Source organism: Schistocerca gregaria, chromosome 4 (assembly GCF_023897955.1).
Source record: "Schistocerca gregaria isolate iqSchGreg1 chromosome 4, iqSchGreg1.2, whole genome shotgun sequence".
In the NCBI taxonomy this organism is placed as follows: Eukaryota; Metazoa; Arthropoda; class Insecta; order Orthoptera; family Acrididae; genus Schistocerca; species Schistocerca gregaria.
In genome coordinates, this window is record NC_064923.1 from 615,734,428 (window position 1) to 615,759,677 (window position 25,250).

Sequence of the window (25,250 nt, forward strand, 5' to 3'; positions counted from 1 at the left end):
CTAAAAGCAGTTTATGTTATCATTTAAAACAATTCTCTGATTTATTTTTAACTGATGACAGTATTGCTTTTATTTTTATCTCCTTTTTGAATTTTTAATTCACTGGTTCTAAAATGCATTTTTTGGACTATCGACATACTTTGTGAAAACACAATATCACAAAATACAATACCACACAATTTCATAGAGCAAAATCTTGTTTCTACAAGTGTGATGCTCCTGTCACTTAATAGCCTATATGCTAAACTTAGTAACAAATCACTGGATAAATACGTAGGAAAACAGAATCATGCGGCACATTAGCTTTTACACCAACTACAGTTTAATTCAAATTGATTCTAGTTGCTGACAAGGGAAAATAACTTTCTTCTTCCTGTTATCTGTCTACAAAAGAAACCGCTAAAAAACTTTTCTTCACTTCCATGATATCTGACAGATACCACATAATAAAACACTTTTGATGAATGAAAGAAAATATTTATTGTTTTCTACTTCTCATCTGGTCCTGCAAGTATCGAACACAGAAAAGAATAAATTGAATTTTCTGCTGACAATCCAACCCTGAAGACTAACTGCCAACCTTTCAACAAGTTATTGGTGCTTACATCTGCTGCTTAACCCACTTCACACACACAGCTGCACTGCCATTCAGTTTTACAATCACTCTGTTCACAATCCATACATTAAATGTCTTGCAAAGTTAACTATTGGTCAGGTACACTTGTTTTGCATGAATTTCCTGAAGATAGTACTTTTAAAAGAACTGCAATTAAGTATGACGTAAGTTATATTGTTTATGACAGTAAGCTGAAATGCACTTTTGGAAAGCAGTCTAACTTCATAAACAAGCATTAAATGAACATTTTTTTAATAATATCCCCAAAGTTAATTTTTCTCAGAATTGGTTTCTGGGAAACTATAGCTATGCCACACAATATTCTTGAATCTTGATTCTGGAGAATTTAATATAATGGTGTTACTGCAAAACAGGTAATGTAGTTTTGCCAAGAGTGCCACATACTGCTATTGCCATGTGTAGTCAGCAATAGTTAATTTCACTGTATGTTATTTGGTACCTTTAAAGATTGTGTGGGCATACCGAACACATCTTGACAGTTGGAAAGTGCTGATTGTGCTCTCGTCGTACTGGTAGTAATGCAGAATACAATTCCAGACTTACTTAGTATCCTCTGTCTCTGTTGACAAAAATGTCATAAACCGACATTTCAATGGCTTCCTTTATGAAGCTCTCCCGATACCCAGTTGCTCGGCAAAGCACCTTGGTGTTTTGAAAGTCAAATGTGTGGTCTTCCTTGATGTTAGGCTCTGCTATCGCTTATTTTTCTCTCCCTCCCAGTCACACATTCCTTATGTGCTCCTTGCAGAATTTCAAAATACAGTGCTGCGTTTGCCCAATGTACTGTTGGCCACATTCGCAAGAACCTCTTTCGTCTTTGGTGGTGGTTGGAAGATGGTTTTCACATTGGATTTTCTGAGTAAACTTGCAATTTTAGCTGAAATCAATTCCAGGTACAGAAGGAAAGTGAGTCTCTTATGTTCTTGTTCAACATCCAGGTTTCCAGCATATCTCCTCTTGAATGCCCTACTAAACAGACTTCACTGTACTCATTTTTGCAGAATACTTCCTTCTGAAATTAGCAGCTGGAATGCCCACACAAGAGACGCAAACGGAGAGCACCTGCTAGTCCCTCCACTGCAGCCTCACTCAAGCCCCTCCCTGCTGGACAGCACACAACCAGCCATTGCCAGGTGGAGGAGGGGCTATACACTAGTATAAACATAACAGTATCTGCATATCTTGAGACTTTGCCAGAAGATGGTAAGTATGACACTTGGTGAAATATTGCAGTGTTGCCAATGCCACTGCAACTGCCACCCAGCTAGAAACCAGACAACTTCTCACCAACATGCTGTGATGTTACCAGCTTAAGTAACTGCACTTTTCTCCAAAAATTCTAAAAGTAACAAGGTTACAATAACATATAACAAGTACAGGAACAAAATATTTTTCTTGCATTGAAATTCAACAAACATCGTTTGAAAGGTACGGCTACAACTGCTCAGTTAACAGAAGCATGGCATACTTGTATGTAAATAGCTTCAGTAATTTGGAAAATTACACGCACACCCACACACATGCATGTGCACTAACATCTACATTTATACTCCACAAGCTGCAGTAGAATGCATGGTAGAATGTACTTTGTATCATTATTAGCAATTTTTTGTTCTACCCCATTCATGAATGGAGCAAGGAAAATGATGACATCTGGCTTTATGAGCTCATCTTATTTTTGAAATTCGTATGCAAGATATCAGATGGTGGCAACAGAAAAGTCACACAGTCCTGTTAAAATACAATTTTTCTCTGTTTACCCAACAGAGTTGGCAACTTAAGAGACCATGAGGATAAAATCAGAGAGATTAGAGCCCACACAGAAGCACACAGACAATCCTTCTTTCCACGAACAATACGAGACTGGAATAGAAGGGAGAACCAATAGAGGTACTCAGGGTACCCTCCGCCACACACCGTCAGGTGGCTTGCGGAGTATGGATGTAGATGTAGAGTATTACAAGAACTGCATTACCTTTCACTCAAAGAGTTTCATGTAAGTTCGTCGGGCATTTCTCTTACACTTCTCGATGGGTTACATCAAAATGTTGTGAGCCTAGCAGAGTGTATTTGAATCTGTTCAATGTGTGTTGTGATTCCTACTTGACAAAGACTCCAAATGCTGGAATGATAGTCTAGGATTGATCATACTAGTGTCTTGTATGCAATTTTCTTGACAACTGCACTGCACTTTTCCAGAACCCTTCCACAAAGTCCATTCACTCACACATACTGATTTTAGGTGATCATCCAATTTTATAATACATCTTGGTATTAACCCCTAAATGCCTACACGATGTGACATGCTCAAGATGTTCTGGACTAGTCTTGTAAAAAGATACTACAACTCCTCCTATAAGTTATTGGCATTATCTTGAATTTGTCCACATTTAACAGTGAGCTGTCATTCATTACATCAAGTGGAAACAATTTCCATGTGTCTTCCTACATTTCCTTAGGACAGTGCTGCTGTTTCAATACTATAAAAGACGATTGCTGCCCGCTATAACATATTTGAGTCTATTGCTCATTCATCATGCTAAAGCCATATCTATGAAGATACTCCATGTGAATCTTTGTTAGCTGATGTGCGATGATGTAATATAATGTCAACACCTTTTGGAAAGATGGAAGACAAAATCTACCTATCCATCTCCATTTACTCTTTGCAAGGTATTGTGAATGAATAAAGCAAGCTATTTTTCACCTTTTGGCTACACACCCACAGGAATGACACCATTGCTCCCCCAAAGACTGTAATCATGACTTTCCCAGCAGAAGGAATTGCTTTGAATGTCTTCAGTTTTGCTGATTATGGGGATTTTGTTTCCAGTTTAAAGTAATGCAAACAGGTTTCATTACAAACAATAATCCAGGACAGAAAGGACTCTCTACTGGACTCAAACTGCACCAACAGTTCATGTGAAATGGCTTTTCTTTGAATCTTGTGGTCTATTATGAGCATTTGATGAACCCACCTTGCACACAATTTTGAATATCTGAGAGTCTCAATCATTGTAAAAGACTTCTAAAGCTCATTGATAGCTGTAGAGCCAACGGTTGTGATGTTTCCAATCTGTATGAATAATGGCGTCTGAGCAATTCCCCATGTCGGAAACAGTAACAATGACAGAACGTCCCGAATGTGGTTGATCATAGAACCCAGTTTCTGCACTCTGACACTTTTAACTCTCTTTAGCCACCACCCAATAATACTCCTCTTAACTACATTATAACCATACTCTGCACAAATGTTGATGAATGTTTGCCACAATTTCTTTTTCTGCAAACAAGAATTCAATTACAACTCTTCCCTATGTTGGAATTATTTGAAACATTTACGCAGGAATACCAAACAGTGGTCTTTGTCCACTGATGCCGACACCGAAACTGAGTCTATTGTGTGGCTTCTCTCATTGTAATTCTAATAAAGCCAGATGGTACCTTTAAAGAGCAATAGGAGGCCTTTTACTAGTTCTGTATTAGACACATTTTCTTCTGGAATTATTGACTCGAATATTCTGTGTCTTCTGGCCTTTGGAACATTAAACGTGGTGTGGTTTCATCCTGCTCCACACATTCTCTGCACTTGGAAATTCTTTCTCTGTACTCATCATGTGCAGATGTTTTTTTAAAGTTCTCAAGGCCAGTCATCGGTCCTACCATGAGTTTAATATGGCACCTGCTGAAGGCCAGGATTATAGAACATGGCTTGCCATGTTTCTGTTTTTGGCTCTCAGCCCAATGTTTTGACTGCTGCCTCCTAATCCAGCTATGTAGTTTTGTTCTTGCCATCACTTTGATGATGGTAAAGGACAGGTCCTGGACCAACACACTGAGTCGTCACACCTGTCCTGGCCAGCCTACCAGCTTGTTCACTGCTACTGGTTCCTGAGGGACCACGGACCCACAGCAGGTTTTGTCATGTTGCTTTCCCCTATGCTCATAAGGGTTTCATGACATTCTGGAATATGCCTGATCTCATTGCAAAGGCTGACAGAGATTACAGAGCTACTTGGCTGAATGAATGAATTTAGATGCCATGATCCTCATTGCACCTATGCAAATTCTCCTCCTCACACATTCTGAAATGAGGTATTTCCACCTGAAAAGCCGCCAGCTTCGCTAGAGAGATTTCTTTCTCTAGTCTTGGCTGCACTGCATACAGGTTGTTTATAAATGAATATAGGAGTTTTAACACTTTATAATATTTATTACATTAAACTTACTGTTATAAATGGTCAAATGAAAGAGCAACTCAAACTGTTTTACCAAGAACCTTATAAAAGTTCAATGTGAGCACCATTTGTCACAGGGCACACATCAAGAGTTTTTTTGTGCCTTATCCTGGCAGAAAGTTTATGGGTCTTTCTTTTTTTGTGAACCTACTGTAACTGGCACGTGTTACCATGATACACTAGAGCAATGGCTCTTCCTTCAGTTTGAAGAAGCCAGAGAAAATTTTCCAGCAAGATGGTGCACCACCTCACTGGCACAGTGAAGTATGTGATTGGTTGAACTCCACTGTACCCAAGTGCCGCAAGGGGCCCAATGACAGGACTTGCTTTGCATGGCCCCCACTTTCATCCGACCTAACGTCATGCAATTTTTTCTTTTGGGGCTTCATCAGGGATCATGTGTACATGCCTCCGCTGCCAACAGACCTCCCTGAGTTAAGAAACTGGATTGAAGCAGCTGTTGCTACAATCACTGAAGACACACTTATCAATGTTTGGTAAGAACTCAGCTATAGACTTGATGCATGCTGTGTTACAAATGGTGCTCACATTGAACATTTATAAGGTTCTTGGTAAAACTGTTCGAGTTGCTCTTTAATTTGTCACACCATTTATAACTGTAAGTTTAATATAAAAAATATTATAAAGCATTAAAACCATGATATTAATTTACAAACACCCAGTATATCTTGACCCCAGGATTATCGTCTCTTTTCTACACACCTGTAAACCAGACTACGTCTCATGGGCAACATCGAGGTTAGTTCTTTCAGTACACCCTGCTTCTAACTATTACCTTGAATGAGCTGGAAGCTGTCATGTAGTCAGCCAGCATGTTCTCAATCATTCCCACTTAGTACTTTCACAACATTGGTGTGAGAGTCTTGATTTTCTGAAGATTTCCAGTTTTCTACCTGTACACCACTGCTGCTGCCTCCATTGTAATCCAAAGGTATAATGGTTCCAGAGTAGTGGGGACATAATCCCCCCTTGAGGACAGCCTCTGGTGGTGTTGATCACCATGTCTTCATTCCATATAGTGGCTTCTACCTTTCGTTTACTCAGCATGGTCTTAACCCACCTGCATAGGACATTTAAGATCTCAATGTCATACTCTTCTGCAGCTCTAATAATGGATTCAAAGGTCATATTGCTAAAAAAGTCATGTTTCACATGATTTGCTTGGTTGATATGCCTGTTGCTTTACCTGCAGAGGAACCTCAGTTAACCTCCCTTCTCTAACATGCACATTAACCAGTTTTTCTAGTGTCTTCAGGAGAAAGGAGGACAATCTGTTTGTCTAATATCCTTAGCCTTGGTGTGATCACGTCTCTCTGCTTCAGAATGAAAACAACATTCACTGTCTTCTGAGCATTAGGACTGATTCCTGCTGCTAGGCTGACCCTAAACAGGGTACATAGGAATCTAATTAAACCCTCTCCTCCTTGTTGCAGAAGAGCCAGACAGATTCCATCAAGCCTGCCGACTTTTAATGGCTGAAACATTAAATTAGTTCCTCCCAGGGTCTGAATCTTGGTATATGTCATCTGCCAGAATGCACTGCCAGAAGAGCCTTGAGGAGCACATCCAACATTTCACACGGCTCTTGTATATTCACCACCCTCCTGGAGTGACTGATATTCTACTGAGGGTTTTATGAGATCTGGCTCATGTAGCTATACCTTCCACCATGGGCATACCCAGCGAGGGGGGGGGGGCAGCCAGCTGCAGCTGCCCCCCCCCCGGAAGATATTCGCAGTTTTTTCACTAGTTTACTGTTTTATTTAATAAGAAATGTACAAGTGCATTCTTGTATTTAAAATGTTTATTAAAAGCAGTTTTTCACTGGTCTACTGTTTTATTTAATAAGAAGTTCTGTATGTTGCCTCGAGTCCTTGTTTCCTGAGACTAGTATGACTATGACCCCCCCCCCCCCCCCCTCCAAGTTCAGATCCTGGGTACACCCTTGCCTTCCACATCCTCACAGAATCTCTTCCAGGCTGATAGTTTCACTTGCTTAGTACCAAGGTTGTGTTTGGCAATGGCCTCCCAATGTTTTCCCCATTGTCCTTCCCTCCTTCCAGTGTTAAGCAGTTTTCTTGCATGCCACCTTTGTAATTTCAGTTTGTTGTCACTTTGTCTGCCATTTCCTCAAGATCTACTGGATTCCTTATTGAAGTTCTGCCTTCAGATAGGTGTGAGTTTAGGTCTTTTCTATAGGAGTCCCAGTCTGTTTTCCAAGGATTTCTATTGGCCATGGTCTGTTTAACAAACATTTCAACCTCAAACTTGATATTGTCATCAGATAAGGAAGGTTCCAATGTCACATGCCATTAGTTGACATAACTCTCTATTAAGATGGATCCAAAAGTTACTGACATAACTTGTCTCCTCCCTGTGTTACCAAAGGTAGGTTCCCTGCTCCTATTCAGGATCTACAGGTTACTCTTGAGCAAACAATCAAGAATGTGCTCACCTCTGCCATTTGTTTTGATGCTTTCCCCACACCATATTGTCCCCACTGGCATCACAATCAATTAACAGTTTTTTTATGTGTTCTTGGCTACATATACATATAAAAAAATGGGGCATTATTTGTTCAACAACCCTCGCATTATGTGCTCCTGTGCTTCTAATATTTTTGCAAACAGAAATGATCTGTATTCTTTTCTGATCATGGAGGACACTTCACTGCAGAAGAGATTCTCAATAAATATGAGCAAGGGAAGTGATCTAATAACATATGCAATGCAACAGTTAATTTGTGAGTAATGTTTTCAGGCAGGCAGGAAACTAGAACACACAGATGCAGATATATATCTTTTCTATGCAATTTTTGGATATCATATGAATGATAAGCAGTTTATAAATATATCTGTTGCCCATAAAGTTTACCTTAGAATTTTCTATCTGAGACTGCCCTACTGAGACAAACAAAATGTATCCACATAACAATGCATATTCTTACCTTGCCACATATTTCACACTTTATTTCACTTGCTTGTCCTGTGGTTGTTCTCAGGATAGCAGCACGCTCTATCTCTTCTTTGCTATGTGTTTTACGGTGAGACAGCATCTCACCAAAAGTATCAAATGTCTCCATGCATATTTTACATGTGAAGTTATTGGCTGTCTGGTGTCTTCTTAGATGCACAAGCATATTCCCTCGCCGATTGAACCTTTTGCCGCACAACTGACATTTATGTTGACGTACATTTTCATGAATGGCAGAATGTTGTGCCATCTCTCCTATCTTCTGGAATGTTTTTCCACAAGTAGAACATTCAAAGGGGAATTGTTCGGACTGAGATCTCTCTTGTTCTGCTAAACGAAACCTGTAACACATGAAGTCATGAAAATGCATTATGCAACAACATGCAAAATTTCCAATTAAAATCAAACAGTGGAAACTCCAGGTTGGAATATCAACAGTACAAGGAAACAATAGATAGCTACTCACCATAAAGATGATACAATGAGTTACAGACAGACACAATGAAAAGACACTTATACATTAGCTTTCAGTCAAAGCCTTCTTAAGAAAAGGAAACATACACAATCATTCACACAAGCAAGTTTATATGTGTGAGACGTGTTTGCTTGTGTGAATGAATGTCTGTGTGTGTTCTTTTCTGAAGAAGGCTTTGACTGAAAGCTAATACGTACGTGTCTATTCAGAGTGCCTGTCTGTAACTCAACTCGTCATCTATACAGTCAGTGGAAATCCTATATTTTCCTTATATTGTTAAAATTTCCAATTAGTGAGAAACAAAAAGACACTCAAGGCAGATGAAGAACAATTTTAACCACATACTTGGAAATAATACACCAAGTGTAAAAATAAAAAATAATTTTTTTTTAATTACTAAAAGTGGAAACAACAAAAATGTTATTGGTAAGGTAACAATTATTAAATATACAATTTGGGACCTGGATAGTTGCAAGAAATGTTGATATTATACCTAAAATTTTTGATATTAATTACAATCTTTGTAACTACAAGGTAAAATTTTGGAGCAAATACTGGCTACAAACAAAAACAACTGAAAGTATTGTACAAATAAAACTTATTGTCACAGCACAGAAAGTCAAGAGGAAGCATTCAGTTCTACAGGGCAGATCTCTTTTGTTGTGTGTGTGTGTGTGTGTGTGTGTGTGTGTGTGTGTGTGTGTGTGTGTGTGTGTCATTGAGAGAGAGAGAGAGAGAGAGAGAGAGAGAGAGAGAGAGAGAGAGAAAGGGGGGGGGGGGGTGACACAGGAGTTACTTTTTTGCTTGTTTGTTGGATGTGTTGCCTTTCATCATCTATTTTATCTTTTATGTCAGCAGTTTTGATTCTGGAGTATCAGTGCTGTTTTCCTAGCAAATGGGGACTCACATTATGTAAGTGTAATGTTGGAAATAACCAAACTTTATTTATTTATCGGAGAAGTTATCACGTTTTTGACTGAAAGAAGTAGGTGTCATTTCTACATCCCAACCGCCTTTGTGGGGACCCTCTAATTTAATGTTGGAGCTCTACTTTGCTATACCTAGCACTTGAATCACATGAATGCCAATGGTAGGTTGTTGGATGTTATGTCAATGCCACAATGCCATACGAAAAAGTGTATCATATAATAATAAAATAAACAACAATGAACTGTCAGGATGAAAAATAATGAAAACGACTATAAGGAGAGTAGTAGTAGTAGTAGTAGTAGTAGTAGTAAACAAGGAGTTCAATGACTACATTTTCATACTGTCGTAGAGTGTGCACTTAATTTCAAACTTCCTGATAGATTAAAGGAATGTGTTGAACAGGTAACTAATATAGGGCCGTTCCCCCCATGGGCAAGTGCTTTATTGATTGAGATATCAAAAGGTGATTTTAAGATTGGCGACAGCTTTTCCATCTCTGAAAAGTCTTAGAATCTTGCTGTTAAGTTCCTTCTTAAGATCTGACATAAAATTTGTGAATACTGAAATCCCTCATTCAGAATTATTTTTGTATTAAAAATTGTTGGAAAGTGAAAAAATCTTGACTTGCAGTGTCTTTTTCAAAGATACACAGCTTGCGGCTGAAGGTAGACAGACTTTGTATCAGATGACATATTAATTTCCTCTTTTCCTTGTAGTTCGGTATTGAGTGCATTAAAACATTTCAGCATGTATTTCAAGAAAGTCACAGCTAACTTACTGTGTTCATTTGCTAGAAACTCCAAATGGTTCTTGCTTCTTGTCAATCCAAATTCTTTAAGAAGGATGTTACTACTTCTTTTATTTGCCAAAAATGTTCAGTCACTTGACCTTTACATAGCATTTACATTATTGTACCGCAGAAAGTCAGAATGCGTCAAATCACACTCAGAAAGAAACTCTTTGAACTGTTTTTTCTGCAGAGTAGAATGAGGCCTCTAAAAATTAATCACCTTGATCAACCTGTCTGTTACTTCTTTCAGAGTTACACTAAGTTTTCCACAAAGGGCTGCCTGGTGAACTATGCACTGGTAATATAGTCACACGGCATTATCATATAAGATTCCATTTGGTAGCCCTTTTTCTTTGTAGATCATCACTGGGACCCCATCAGTTGAAAGAGAGACCATTTTATCATAACTAACAGTTTGATTTTGTCACAAGTAATCTAAAATCTTGGAGAAATCTTCTCCATGAGCCTTGCCTTTCAATGGCAATACTGTTAGCAATTCTTCCCTAAATTCTTTACATTCAACATCCAAAAATCACATGAAAATGCATATTTGTTGTTCATCAACAATGTTGCATGATTCATCTAGTGTTATGGTATAACAAAATGTCTTCTGCAGAAGTTCGAGTAAACTACTTTTATTTTCAGAAGCCAAAGTTTCAGTTCTTCCTGTATTACTTCTTGTCAACAATTGGAATACCCTGAATTGCATCAACAACCTCTTTTTCTCTTCAATAAGTGCCACTGCTACTTCCAATTCCCCCCCCCCCCCCCAACTCAGAGTCTGACGACAGCTTCTGGTGTTTGTTAAGCATCCAACACTCATGCATTGCTGCTTCTACAGATATTTCTTGCTTGCTCATAGAGTGAATTAGAAAGGCTGTGCTTTTTCTGTAAGAGGCTAGATATGTCTGGTGGTTTCCTTGATGAGCTTCACATCCCAGAGAAAATTTTTTAAGGAACTTCTGATGAGTTCTTTCATAGCATTGCTTTAAATTGGGACTTTTGTAGTGACAATTCTGTTGAATATGATGCATACTGCAATAGCTCCAGGCCTATCAGGTAGCATAAAACATTATTGTTCATTCTCCCCAGTCGAAAACTTCCTATTTTCACTATCAACTTTACACTTTTTTAGGTTCACATCGATGCAAAAGAAACATTATAAGCCTCAATTACAACAAAACGCTTTGTACGAGATTGCAACAACTACTGACTAAGTGGCGATAATATTTGTGTACTATATTTAGTTGCGCTCTTTATAAAAATACCAGCGCCCATCACACAGCAGGCACTGTTGCACCACAAAGGAATTACTTCAGTGTCACGGCGTATCCAGCTGCACCCCAAAAGAACTGCATAGCGAAGGAGGTGCTTCATTGTCAAAGATCTCTGCAACTGAGTAAACTTGCCCGAAGTTTCATAAAGTAGCATTAAGCTATTGTTCAAGTTACAAGCACAAAAATGGTGTGTAAATGAATATGCCATCTCCAATTTGATAAAGTTTTCAGTGGTTGCCAGAGTCGGAAATCGATTTATAAAATTTCCTCGTCCATTAAATAAATACATGTGTTGCGTTCATGTGCACAGAGCTTTTATGTGGATCGACGTAACATACTGTGCTAGCCGGCAAGCATGCCCCCTTCCACCCCTGCTCTGCCATGGACCTTCCTGCGCTGCATAGCATAGCAGCTACGTATTTAATCTACCTATAACTACCCTTTAATAATTATAATTATTCAGCAGTTAATTGTACACTATAAAAAAATTTATAAGGGTGACACTCAAACGAACTGTTATCTATAGAAAAAAAATATTTTTTACAATAATTGAGTAAAGTAATTTATACTTTTAAAATATTTTGGCAGGCCAGTTTTTGACCTCCTCTGATCTGGGCCTGGATCACAGTCCACCAGTTGCTGACTGCTGTCCTAAGGGACTGTTCACAAAATGAATTTTTACTTTGTAGGGTAGTGTGTGCTGATTTCAAACTTCCTGGCAGATTAAAACTTTGTGCAAGACCAGGATTTGAAATAGAGAAGTATGCATTTCGTGGCCAACTGTTTTACCAGCTGAACATCCAAGCTGCACTCTCAATTTTTTTTCTGCCAGTACCTCTTCTCCTTGTTGGGAGGGTGGAGAAAGCACTTCACTTCCAAGAAATAGCCCTCTGCATCTTCCTGGATATCAAAGGGGTCTTCAGTAACATGACCTTTGATTTCAGGGTAAGGGCAGCAGAGATACATGACCTATGGACCACTATATGCAGGTGGGCCAGGGCCATGCTTAGTGGAAGAAAGGTATAGACTACATGATGAATGAAAAGATGGTAATTAACACCACTACAGGTTGCCCACAAGGAGTTGTTCTGTCCCCTTTACTGTGGAATCTAGTGGTTAACGAACTCATTCAGGAACTAAATTCCAGACAATGCTTTTGCCAAAGATACGCAGATGACCATTGTCATAGTAATATTTGGCAAATTAACTGACACAGTTAGAAATATGCCACAAGGAGGATTGGGCACTGTGCAATACTGGTGCATTAAACAGGACCTAAGGGTTAATCCTAAGAAGACTGTTGTGGTGCCATTCACGAAGAGGCATAACCAACACTCAAGTTGGAATCTAAAGCTCTTCGATGAAACACTATCTGTGAAGGGGATAGTGAAATACCTAGGGGCAACCTTAGATGAGAAACTAACGTAGAACCATCACATTAAGAGCATCTGCTCCAAGGTGAAAAGTACTCTAGTGAGTACCAGAAAGGCTTGTGGTAAAAACTGGGGCCTAAGCCCCAGCCACAGGTATGCACTTGAAATTCACCACAGCGGTTAGACACAGGATTTCCTACGGGGCCGTAGTGTGGTGGAAGAAGGTGGAACAGCAGGTTGCAGCTAAGGAGCTTGCGAAGGTGCAAAGACTGGCCTGCTTAGCCATAACAGGCAGAGATGGCAGCACACCAACCGCTGGGATGAAGCCATGCTGGACATGCCTCCACTACACCTTTGGGTTAAGATGTAGGCAGCAGCTGGGGCATACAGACTTAAAACTGGTAAAAACTGGATCTCATCGGTATATGCAAATCACACACTAAGATGATGAGTGAAGTAAATATGGGAATGGCTGGGGAAATGCCGGCCGACTATATAACAACTCCCAACTGCTTCAACAAGCCTTACAATATAATAATTGCAAGCAGGGAGCAGTGGGAAAAAAACAGTTCAACGCCATATGTGGGACACTGTTTGGTTCACCAATGGGCTGAAATCAGACCAAGGCATTGGGGCAGGGGTGAACGGGGTTCAGCCAAGACTGAAGAGCATCATCTCTCTAGGAAAACTGGCCTTGGTATTCCAAGCTGAAATTACTGCAATCAGGGAATGTCTGGAGGAGAATATGTGTACGTGCTACAAGGACCATAGCATCTCCATCTATTCAGGTAGCCCTAAAATCACTGGCAGCTCCTGCAACGAGATCTAAGATTATATATAGTCGGACAATCACCAAGGCTATCATCAAACTAGAACTATGTAACTGGCTTAGGAAACAGCATGTAGAATATTGGACCAAGGTCCATAAAAAAAAAAAAAAATAGTGAGGCAATGACGCCCAAGCCATGTTTTAAGAGAAGCTCTGTAATCCTGGGATTGAACAGGAAAGATATCAAACTCATGACTGAACTGATGACAAGCCATGGGAATTAAAAAAAAAAAAATGGGTATAATGGAAGAAGACCCTAAATGTAGGATCTGTGATGAGGCTGAAGAAACTGCATCACACCTAATCTTCAAATGCATGGCATTGGAGAGCAAAAGATACAGAATCTTCAAGACGACTAGACCCGAAGCAATTGTGTCTAACAAAAAACTGGTAAAGGGACTCCTTGCACTATTTAAGGGCACTGGTTGGCTTTACTAGATATACAGGGAGTGATACCGCACAACAAACTCTGTTTCGGTGCAAGCAGTGGCGGGTTAGACCTAAACTGTTTTAGCTTCCCTGTCAAAATCAAATCAAATCAACCTCTTCTCCTAGCTTAGCCACAGCTTTCACTATAGAGTGAATTACTGGGCAAACAATCCCCTAAGCTGTGGTAAGCCATTTCTCCATAATATCCATTCTTCCAGGAGTGTTAACCTGCAAGATACGAAAGAGAACTTATGTGAAATTTGGAAGGTCAAAGAGATACTGGTGGAAACAAGATTTTCAGGATTGGTTGTGAGTCCTGTTTGGATGGCTTAGTCAGTAGAGCACTTGCCAGCAAAAAGCAAAGGCCCCAATTTCAGGATAGGTCTGGCACAGGGTTTTAATAAGTCACAAAATTTCAAGCAGTTTAAAAATTTTACAAAATTTAATAATAGACAAGACGTACTAGTTGGAAGCATTACCAGCATTAACAAGGAATGATTTCAGAAAACACAACCAGAAAAGAAATTGAATTTTGTGCTTAACTTTTTTTTTGAAGTAGGATGCACACTTGGTTGAGTGTTTTCTGACAACCGAACATTCTGTTCCATGGATTTGTGTAACTCATGGGGCAAATTATAAAGAATGGGGACATATAGCCCATGACTCTTCCTCATTGCGAAAATCATTAATTTTCTGGACAAAACCTACATATCAGACTGATCAGAGGCTGTTTGTCTGTACACACTGCTACAGAGTGGTAGGGCTACGATTGATTTATTCTTCATGATACACACAACAGCTGATAACTAAACAAAATCTTATACTTGTTCTCCCTGAACATAGTTCAGTCTACAGACACTCTTAGGCCTGTGTATCAATGCAGATTTTATAAAGAGCATAGCCAAGGTGGTTGTTGTTGTTGTTGTTGTTGCTGTTGCGGTCTTCAGTCCTGAGACTGGTTTGATGCAGCTCTCCATGCTAATCTATCATGTGCAAGCTCCTTCATCTCCCAGTATCTACTGCAACTTATATCCATCTGAATTTGCTTAGTGCGTTTCATCTCTTGGTCTCCCTCTAAGATTTTTACCCTCCACACTGCCCTCCAATGCTAAATTTGTGATCCCTTGATGCCTTATGACATGTCCTACCAGCCGATCCCTTCTTCTAGTCAAGTTGTGCCACAAACTTCTCTTCTCCCAATCCTATTCAATACCTCCTCATTAGTTACGTGATCTGTCCACCTAATCTTCAACATTCTTCTGTAGCACCACATTTCAAAAGCTTCTATTCTCTTCTTGTCCAAACTATTTAATGTCCATGCTTCACTTCCATACATGGCTACACTCCATACAAATACTTTCAGAAACGACTTCCTGACGCTTAAATCTATACTCGATGTCAACGAATTTCTCTTCTTCAGAAACGCTATCCTTGCCATTACCAGTCGACATTTTATATCCTCTCTACTTCAACCATCATCAATTATTTTTCCCCCAAATAGCAAAACTCCTTTACTACTTTAAGTGTCTCATTTCCTAATCTGATTCCCTCAGCATCACCTGACTTAATTCCATTATCCTTGTTTTGCTTTTGTTGATGTTCATCTTATATCCTCCTTTCAAGACACTGTCCATTCCATTCAACTGTTCTTCCAAGTCCTTTGCTGTCTCCGACAGATTTACAATGTCATCGGCGAACCTCAAAGTTTTTATTTCTTCTCCCTGGATTTTAATACCTACTCCGAATTTTTCTTTTATTTCCTTTAGTGCTTGCTCAATATACAAATTGAATAACATCGGGGAGAGGCTATAACCCTGTCTCACTCCCTTCCCAACCACTGCTTCCCTTTCATGCCCCTTGACTCTTATAACTGCCTTCTGGTTTCTGTAAAAATTGTAAATAGCCTTTTGCCCCCTGTATTTTACCCCTGCCACCCTTAGAATTTGAAAGAGAGTATTCCAGTCAACATTGTCAAAAGCTTTCTTTAAGTCTACAAATGCTATAAACGTAGGTTTGCATTTCCTTAATCTTTCTTCTAAGGTCAGTATTGCCTCACGTGTTCCAACATTTCTACGGAATCCAAACTGATCTCCCCCGAGGTCGGCTTCTATCAGTTTTTCCATTCGTCTGTAAATAATTTGTGTTAGTATTTTGCAGCTGTGACTTATTAAACTGATTGTTCAGTAATTTTCACATCTGTCAACACCTGCTTTCTTTGGGATTGTAATTATTATATTCTTCTTGAAGTCTGGGGGTATTTCGCCTGTCTCTTACATCTTGCTCACCAGATGGACGAGTTTTGTCACAACTGACTCTCCCATGGCCGTCAGTAGTTTTAATGGAATGTTGTCTACTCCCGGGGCCTTGTTTTGACTAAGGTCTTTCAGTGCTCTGTCAAACTCTTCACGCAGTATCGTATCTCCCATTTCATCTTCATCTATATCCTCTTCCATTTCCATAATATTGTCCTCAAGTACATCACCTTTGTATAGACCCTCTATATACTCCTTCCACCTTTCTGCTTTCCCCTCTTTGCTTAGAACTGGGTTTCCATCTGACCTCTTGATATTCATACAAGTGGTTCTCTTTTCTCCAAAGGTCTCTTTAATTTTCCTGTAGGCTGTATCTGTCTTACCCCTAGTGAGATAAGCCTCCACATCCTTACATTTGTCCTCTAGCCATGCCTGCTTGCCATTTTGCACTTCCTGTCAAACTCATTTTTGAGAAGTTTGTATTCCTTTTTGTCTGTTTTTAGCCAAAGTAGCTGTCTGATTTATAATCAACTAAGATGTGCAAGGAATACAGCGTATGAGTTATTTATTTCTACTGCCAGAGTAAATTTTACACCCTGTCTGATTTATAATCAACTAAGATGTGCAAGGAATACAGCTTATGAGTTATTTATTTCTACTGCCAGAGTAAATTTTACACCAGAACAAACTCTATTAATAAGATGAAAAAGTGGAGTCAAATGATAGTGTGAGTCACAGTCTAAAAAAGCAACACAAGTAGGGAGCATCTGAAATTCATCTTACATTAATGAATTTTGTATTTTACTTTCTTGGAACTATTGTGACTGTTATATACTGTGTATAATTGTGTACGATAGTAGCAAGAATAGATGGCAGTAAATAATTCAGTCCTCATTCTTCTTCAAGTACAGAGTACAAAATTAATCTGATGTACTATCAGTCTGATGGTTGCCATCAGCTTCAAAATGAGGAAAAAAAAAAAAGTTAAGGTTCGGTCTAATGACATAAATTAAACACAGGTAGCATGTAGGCAACTGCAAAAAAAGGAAGATATTATTCTGCAACAAACTTACTCTTGCACACCCTCAGCATTCTCTGTTGCTTCAGCTTCATTCCCATCAGTCTTCAGCAACTGCAATGCTTTAGATATCTGTAGATCCTGGGATACATCTGGTGATGTTTTTAATTTGACAACCACCACCTTATACTTTGGTTTATTTGAAACCTAAAATAAAATTAGTAAAACGTAACATCACATAAAAGTTGTGAAAATATGTAATATAATGTAATAAATTTCTATTCTAGTAAAATAATTCAATTTTATTTTAATGCATTCTTCCACTGTCCCTTGGTAGAACCATTTCAGATTGACACCTAACGTGAGCTTAATAAGTCAAACACTGATTCTTAATAAATACTAATGGAATAACTGCAATTTATCTTGCTTCTTATCCTAGAAAAAATGTTTAATTTTCAAGGAATATTAACACATATGCACCTCTCTCTCCATCTGCTGTTAAAGTGTAACCAGGTGGTATGGCAGTTTGTTTGCAAATCTGAGATCATAACCACCACTATTTATTTCATATCCTTAAGGGTTCTTAGCTTTTAATTTAGCATTTACATTTTTGGTTCACTGTTCAATTGGGTGCTTGACTGACATGTACCACTGGCCCAAGAAATTGAAAATATCTTTCAAACATTTCTGTTATCTGTATCCAAACTGACTTACAACAAAAAATGAGAACTAAAAATAACAACAACATACATATACACTACTTCCTTGGTGCTGGCAGAAAATAACCAATGAAAGTAAATTGTATAATTCCGGCATTATGATCATAATGATACTTAAAAAGCAGATATATAAATTGTGACACAAATTTAATGACTTAATGACTGTAAATATAGTCAGTCAGATGTGGAAAGAAATCCAAGCCACCAGTAGTCAGTAGCCTTTTGTGTGGAAGGAATGGTGCATGCCCTTGCTATTGTCTGTATAAAAAATGAGGATGACAAATGGCAGGACGCTCTAAATAATAACAAAAGGAAGCTTGTATTCCACCAGAAAGAAGGAGTGACCAAGAGCAAATTGGAGGACCAATGAGTAGGGTAACTGTATTAAAATGGAAATCAGAAGCTGGAGGAAAAGGCTAAGAACAGAGTTTATGGACAAAGATTGTTGAGCAGGCCAAGGCCAATCAAGGACTGCAATGCCAAAGAGGTAGACGAATGTTATAATTCACATGGTAAGAATATAGAAGCCAGATTCAGTTCACATCAGTCTCAATTTAAATGACTGCTAGGTTGTGCATTAAATGTGTCAATTCTGTCATTGCCACTACCACTATCATTGTCAGTACTATTGTTTACCTGAAAAATTGTTCTGTCATCAACATTTGTTCAGCAGACAGGTAATCTTCACATTAACAAATGTGACTATGATGTGAAGCCTACTCCTATTTTAACCACTGGATGAAACTGTGCATCCACAATTTTCAATGTGCTATCAAGTGCGGATGTATCATTCTTCTTTCATAAATATTATTTTGGTATAACCCACAAAAGTTGAAAGCGTTGAAATAGGAATAATAAGGTGGTAATCTAAGATATGAATGTCTATGCTCGAATTTGATTTCCATCAATGTTGAACTTTTCAAACATTACCTTGTCACATTTAATAAGAGAGTACAATTCTGCTTTGTACTGAGTTTTGTGATGTCAATTTCCTCTCTGTTAATGCTATTCTTCTTTATATGAAGAAAAATTTAGCAGGTGCTAATCTTACACGTTACAATAAGAAGCTTATTAACCACTGAACAGTGTTTTGTGGGAATTTAGGATTAATCTAATTATGGGAAATTTTTTGAATTTTCCAAGTTAATATCATTGAGCTAACCACAAAATTTATCTTGAAACTTGAATATTAATAATGCATTGGACATGAATGCAATTCTTTCATTGTAAAATGGTGCAAGTAAATCCCAGTGAAATATATGACTGGGTTCTTGAAATCATTTTTTATGTTTCTTCGTTTTCTCTTAATAACTTTTGATTAACTGTCAACTTTCTCCTACTAAATCAGTGGTAACTGTTGCAAAACCAGCTCCTGACCTAGAAGCAAATCATTTTTGAACAATGGAATTAATATTCTCACAGTTGAGAAATCACTATCCTATTTATGTGAATTATATGTTCTCCATCACAGTTATGAGGACTTTAAATCCCTCCCCCAGCAGATGCAACTGACAGCAGGTTAGGGGCATTACAGCTGTCTTCTGTCAGCCACCAACACAGCCATGATCACAGGCTCATTTAGGCAAGGTTGATAGCAGCTCGGATCTAAGAGAGCAGCCACGGCCACGTCTTGTTTAGCATGCTGTATTGTAATTCTGTCAGAGACAGCAAAGGACTTGGAAGAGCAGTTGAACGGAATGGACAGTGTCTTGAAAGAAGGATATAAGATGAACATCAACAAAAGCAAAACAAGGATAATGGAATTAAGTCGGGTGATGCTGAGGGAATCAGATTAGGAAATGAGACACTTAAAGTAGTAAAGGAGTTTTGCTATTTGGGGGGCAAAATAATTGATGATGGTCGAAGTAGAGAGGATATAAAATGTCGACTGGTAATGGCAAGGATAGCATTTCTGAAGAAGAGAAATTTGTTAACATCGAGTATAGATTTAAGTGTCAGGAAGTCGTTTCTGAAAGTATTTGTATGGAGTGTAGCCATGTATGGAAGTGAACGTGGACGATAAATAGCTTAGAAAAGAAGAGAATAGAAGCTTTCGAAATGTGGTGCTACAGAAGAATGCTGAAGATTAGATGGGTTGATCACATAACTAATGAGGAGGTATTGAGTAGAATTGGGGAGAAGAGGAGCTTGTGGCACAACTTGACTAGAAGAAGGGATCGGTTGGTAGGACATGCTCTGAGACATCGAGGGATCACCAATTTAGTATTGGAGGGCAGCGGGGAGGGTAAAAATCGTAGAGGGAGACCAAGAGATGAATACACTAAACAGATTCAGAAGGATGTAGGTTGCAGTAGGTACTGGGAGATGAAGAAGCTTGCACAGGATAGAGTAGCATGGAGAGCTGCATCAAACCAGTCTCAGGACTGAAGACAACAACAACAACAACAACAACAACAACAACAACAACAACAACAACAACGAGCTCAGTAAAATCTTGCCCAGCTACTATTCGAATATCCACCCTCCTCTGGACATGACTTCCTGGCTTACATTCTTGGTGTTTACAGTGCTCTGCTCACAGCAACCTGGGCTTTGTTCATCAACTACGCATTCGTATCAAGTGCAGACATTTTGGGGGCAATGAGTTCTTACCCTACCATGTTCATGGCGACATGTTCACCTCCAGTTAATGTGCTATGGACCCTAAGTTTATGGAACTCTGGCAGCAATAGCTGTCACTGCAGCAGCATCAGTAGCAGATGTGACCAGGCACGTTATCCCTGACAGGGAGGTCACCACTAAAGTGAAATGTTTCTTCCTACTTTTTCTATCTTGGTGATAAGTGTTGACTGGCAAAAAAATGCATTAGTTGTTCTGTAGAATTTTTGCGGGTTAATTCTTCAAAGTATTTGCAATATATTTATGGGCTGTCATATTTTTTGTGCCAAAAGGGTCATTCCAACCAGTGCCCCTTGAACCATGGATCAGCTCTTCTCAGTGGACTACTACTCATTTTGTGTCAACAGATGCTGAAAGATATTTCTGCTGTTCTATGTATCTACTAGAATAACAAACCAAGACAGTCAGAACTCTATTGCGTATGGTATACAAGTCGAGACGATAACAGATCAACTACATTTGCATGTATCCCAGTCAGACAGAGAATGTATGTCTATTAGAGTCCACCAAGACAGTAACAATTTGTACCTATATATTTCAAAATCAAATTTCCTTCTCTGATGAACATTTCTTTGATGTCATGGAGGTTACAGTCTCTTCATGCCATTCACCCACAGTACCACAGAGCAGACGACTCGATCCCAGAAGTGTCCATTTGTGACTGGCCGATAGTGGCACAGGATTTGTACAGCTCTGATCTGCACAGACTATAAAACACCTCCCACAAGTGTGATGCTTCTCACTTAACTAATGAGCATCTTTTGTCAGCCAAAGGAGAGCAGGGGAGTGGGACGACAAATTCCCAGCATAACATGTCACACTTCATATCCTCCCACTGAGATGAAAGATGTGCTTCTACACTTAATTTTAAAAATTCTTACCACATTCACAATACAATAATTCTTTAGAAAATTTTTAAATATTTTATGTTTTATTAAGTCAAGTTATGTCATTTAGGGACCTGCATAAAGATTCCTTTAAATTCATTTAGTATTTACTTTTGTGATTTCTTTAAGAAGTGAAGTGTGCATCTGAGACTTAGCTTTGAGGCAAGAGCAATTGAAATTAACTAATACTGTTTACGTTTATATTTCTTATATTTAACAATTATACCATTCTATTTCAAATTTACTGTCCCTTTATACAATTTAAAATTATTTGGACTTTGCTCCTTAGTTAGACATTATTGTATTTCATCATTTATCTCCATTTTCGCTGAGTTTCCTTATTTCCTCCAAGATTGCTCCAGAACTTGGACCATTACGGAATACGGGGAGTAGCTCACATTTGGTTCACCTCTTACTTTAGCAACAGACAGCAAAAGGTCATTATTCACAGTGTTGAGACTGGCTGTGATGTGAGGTCTGAGTGGGGTACAGTCAAATTGGGGGTGCCCCAGGGATTAGTTTTGGGGCAACTCCTGTTCCATATTTATATAAATGAAATGCCCTCTAGTATTATGGGTAACTCTAAAATACTTCTGTTTGCTGATGACATTATCTTGGTGGTAAGGGATGTTGTGTGCAACATTGGCTCGGTCTCAAATAGTGCAGTCATGACATAAGTTCGTGGCTTGTAAAAAATAAACTAATGCTAAATCACAGGAACACTCAGTTTTCACAGTTTCTAATACACAATTCAACAAAACCCGACATTTTAATTTCACAGAATGGGTATATGATTAGTAACACTGAACAGTTCAAATTTCTAGGTGTTCAGAGGATATAGCAAACTGTCATGGAAAACCCACGTTCAGGATCTTGTTCAAAGACTTTTACTATTAGAACGGTATCTGAAGTAGACTACTTTGCTTATTTCCATTGGCTTATGTCATATTGTATTATATTTTGGGGTAACTCTTCCCATTCTAAGAGGATATTTTTGGCTCAGAAATGGGCGGTTCAGGCAATAAGTTGTATATGTTCACGAACCTCTACCTGTTAACAATATTAACTTATTCCCAAGAAAAAGCAGCAGCTTTCACTCAGTTAACACTCGGCAGAAATCCAACCTGCATTTGGATTGGACTCTTAACTTTTGTGCAGAAAGGTGTGCCGTATACCGCTGCATCCATTTTCAATAAGCTACCACAAGAATTCAAAAACCTTAGCACTAATCTATGCGCTTTCAAATCGGAACTGAACTAATGGATCACTCCTCCTATTCTGTCGAGGAGTTCCTTGAAAAATTCAGCTGATTCTTGTTGTATTGTTGATTGTGTTTAAGTAAAGTTATGGCCTGACTTTTTTGGGTTCATAAACATTTTATTTTTATCTGTTATTACTTTTATGTCTAATTTCATGTACTGACACATTTCATGACCTTTAAGAGTTGCTCCTCAATTTGGTCCTAGGGAACTTGATGTATAAATAAATAATGGATTTAACCAAATATTTTATTTCAGTTTAGCCCCACAGCTGGCAGACATTTACTATCGTACTTCATTTGGTGTATGTCTCGGCAGATGTACCTGTGTTTTGTGCCGACTTAGTACGTAAACTATTTCATCTACTTCATTTATATGCCTGAGGAACTATTTCTGACATTGGAATCAACAATATGTTTAACTATACCCAATGTAAGATGCTCGCATCATTATATCAAGCTATAAACATACTTAAATTGTGCAAATACAATCAATCGGTTCCATATCACATTAATCTGTTTGGGAGAACGTTGCTTCAATGTGAACACATTCCTTATGCAGATTTGTATACGCATCATTCTACAGGTGGATACTTAACACTTACCCTTCCATTTGATATACAACGTGTTCCTTTTACCACTGTCCCTTCACTACAGTGGTATAGGTCATTCCTCTTTTGGATGCACCCAACCTGTGGTGTAAGTTAATTGTTTCATATGTCACCTTATCCATTATTTCTAAATAAAAGGTGGTACAGGTCATTTCACCCATGAATACATCTGACCTGGCCATAAGACCACCTTCTCTTCTTTGGATCCACTTACCCCAAAATATCTATGTTGTATTAGGTACACTGAACCACAACTTTTCCATTTCTGTACAAAGTATTTCACCTTAGTCATTAACATCACTTTTGGAAGAAGTTACACTCCATTATAATTTACGCTTTCTGGTCTAATTACTATCTGCATTTTTCCACCTTCCTCAGGTCTTTTATTACTGTTTATGTCCCTTAGTATTAACACTACTTTTGGAAGAAGTTACACTCCATTATCATTTACGCTTTCTGGTTTATTACTATCTGCATTTTTCCACCTTCCTCAGGTGTTTTATTACTGGTTATGTCCCTTAGTATTTCCATGCTTTGATAGCACTAAAATTATTAATTATCCTTGAATATTTTACACCAAACTTATTCATATGCTATACACATTTTCTTACACCATAATGTCCGCAGCCTCTGTGAATATACCATACAAAATCATTCTCTACTGTTTGTAGAATACACAACCTCCAGGATGACTTACCTTCTTTTGCTCTCCAGAACAATGTATCCTCGTTCCACAACCACAGTGGTTTGACCTCTGTTGCTTTTAGTGTCAGTTTAGGATTGCTTATTTTATGACTAAACTAACTATTCATTTCAACACCTTTTTAAATTCCTATTGCCAGTTTTCTTACTTCATCATTAGTGCAACTTAACCACAGAAAATTTATAGTGAAAATCATCGTGGTCCACTAGTTCACTCCATGTAATTCATACCTACAGACAGTCTAGGTTGTGATCCGGGATGACAATTTGTGACCCTTCGATCTCGATGACTTCTATATGATATTCTAAACAACAATCAGCTCTTCACCAAGAATATTAGTGCTTGATGGCCCAAATAAATGAATATTTTAGATCCAAACCTGATGTATGAAGTGTCTGAATACTCCACATAACTGCATGTAAATCTTTTCCTATTGCTGTGTAGTTTAGCTTGTGTTTACTTAAGCTGTGGCTTGCAAAAGCTACTTTATTATGTTCTCTTATATTAAGAGTGCCATTCCTCTTGAAACAATTCACATGCTATTCTGTATTCTGATTTGTCAGTTGCTAGTCTGAAGGGTTAATTTAATCTTGGATGTTTCGACATGGATGCATTCATCAAGGATAACTTAATGTTTTGAAATTCTTCTTGACGTACCCTCATGCAGTATCCACATTGATTTCTGTTTCAATAAGTATAACAATCTTTGATCCTTCACGGCTTGTCCTTTTATTTATCTGCAAAAAAAGACTGCTAATCACAGAAATGAACAAAAGTTCTTTATATTCTGTGCCTTCAAACACTCCTCAACTGAAAGTTTCTGGCAGACTAAAACTGTGTGCCGGACTGAGACTCGAACTCGGGACATTTGCCTTTTGCGGGCAAGTGCTCTACTGACTGAGCTACCCAAGCACGACTCACACCCCGTGCTCATAGCTTTAATTCCGCCAGTACCTTGTCCCCTACCTTCCACGGGGTGTGAGTCGTGCTTGGGTAGCTCAGTCGGTAGAGCACTTGCCCGCAAAAGGCAAAAGTCCCGAGTTCGAGTGTTGGTCTGGCACGTAGTTTTAATCTGCCAGGAAGTTTCATATCAACGCACACTCCGCTGCAGAGTGAAAATCTCATTCACTCCTCAATTATTTGATCTGTTCCGGACCAGGTTGTATCCCATGCACATCCACTAGGTGTCC

At 38.6% G+C, this 25,250-nt stretch overlaps 1 protein-coding gene across 5 annotated transcripts in view; it reads right to left on the minus strand.

The window, feature by feature from the left end:
- Positions 1-25,250, minus strand: part of LOC126365961 (zinc finger protein ZFP2-like) — a 155,069-nt gene that overhangs the window by 11,358 nt on the left and 118,461 nt on the right. For all 5 annotated transcript variants that reach the window (XM_050008753.1, XM_050008752.1, XM_050008756.1 and 2 more), the window contains 2 exons: positions 17,298-17,449; positions 7,844-8,210 (listed from right to left, as the gene is read on the minus strand). In XM_050008753.1, coding sequence (XP_049864710.1) covers positions 7,844-8,210; positions 17,298-17,449 — 519 coding nt within the window. The remainder of the gene's footprint in view (positions 1-7,843; positions 8,211-17,297; positions 17,450-25,250) is intronic.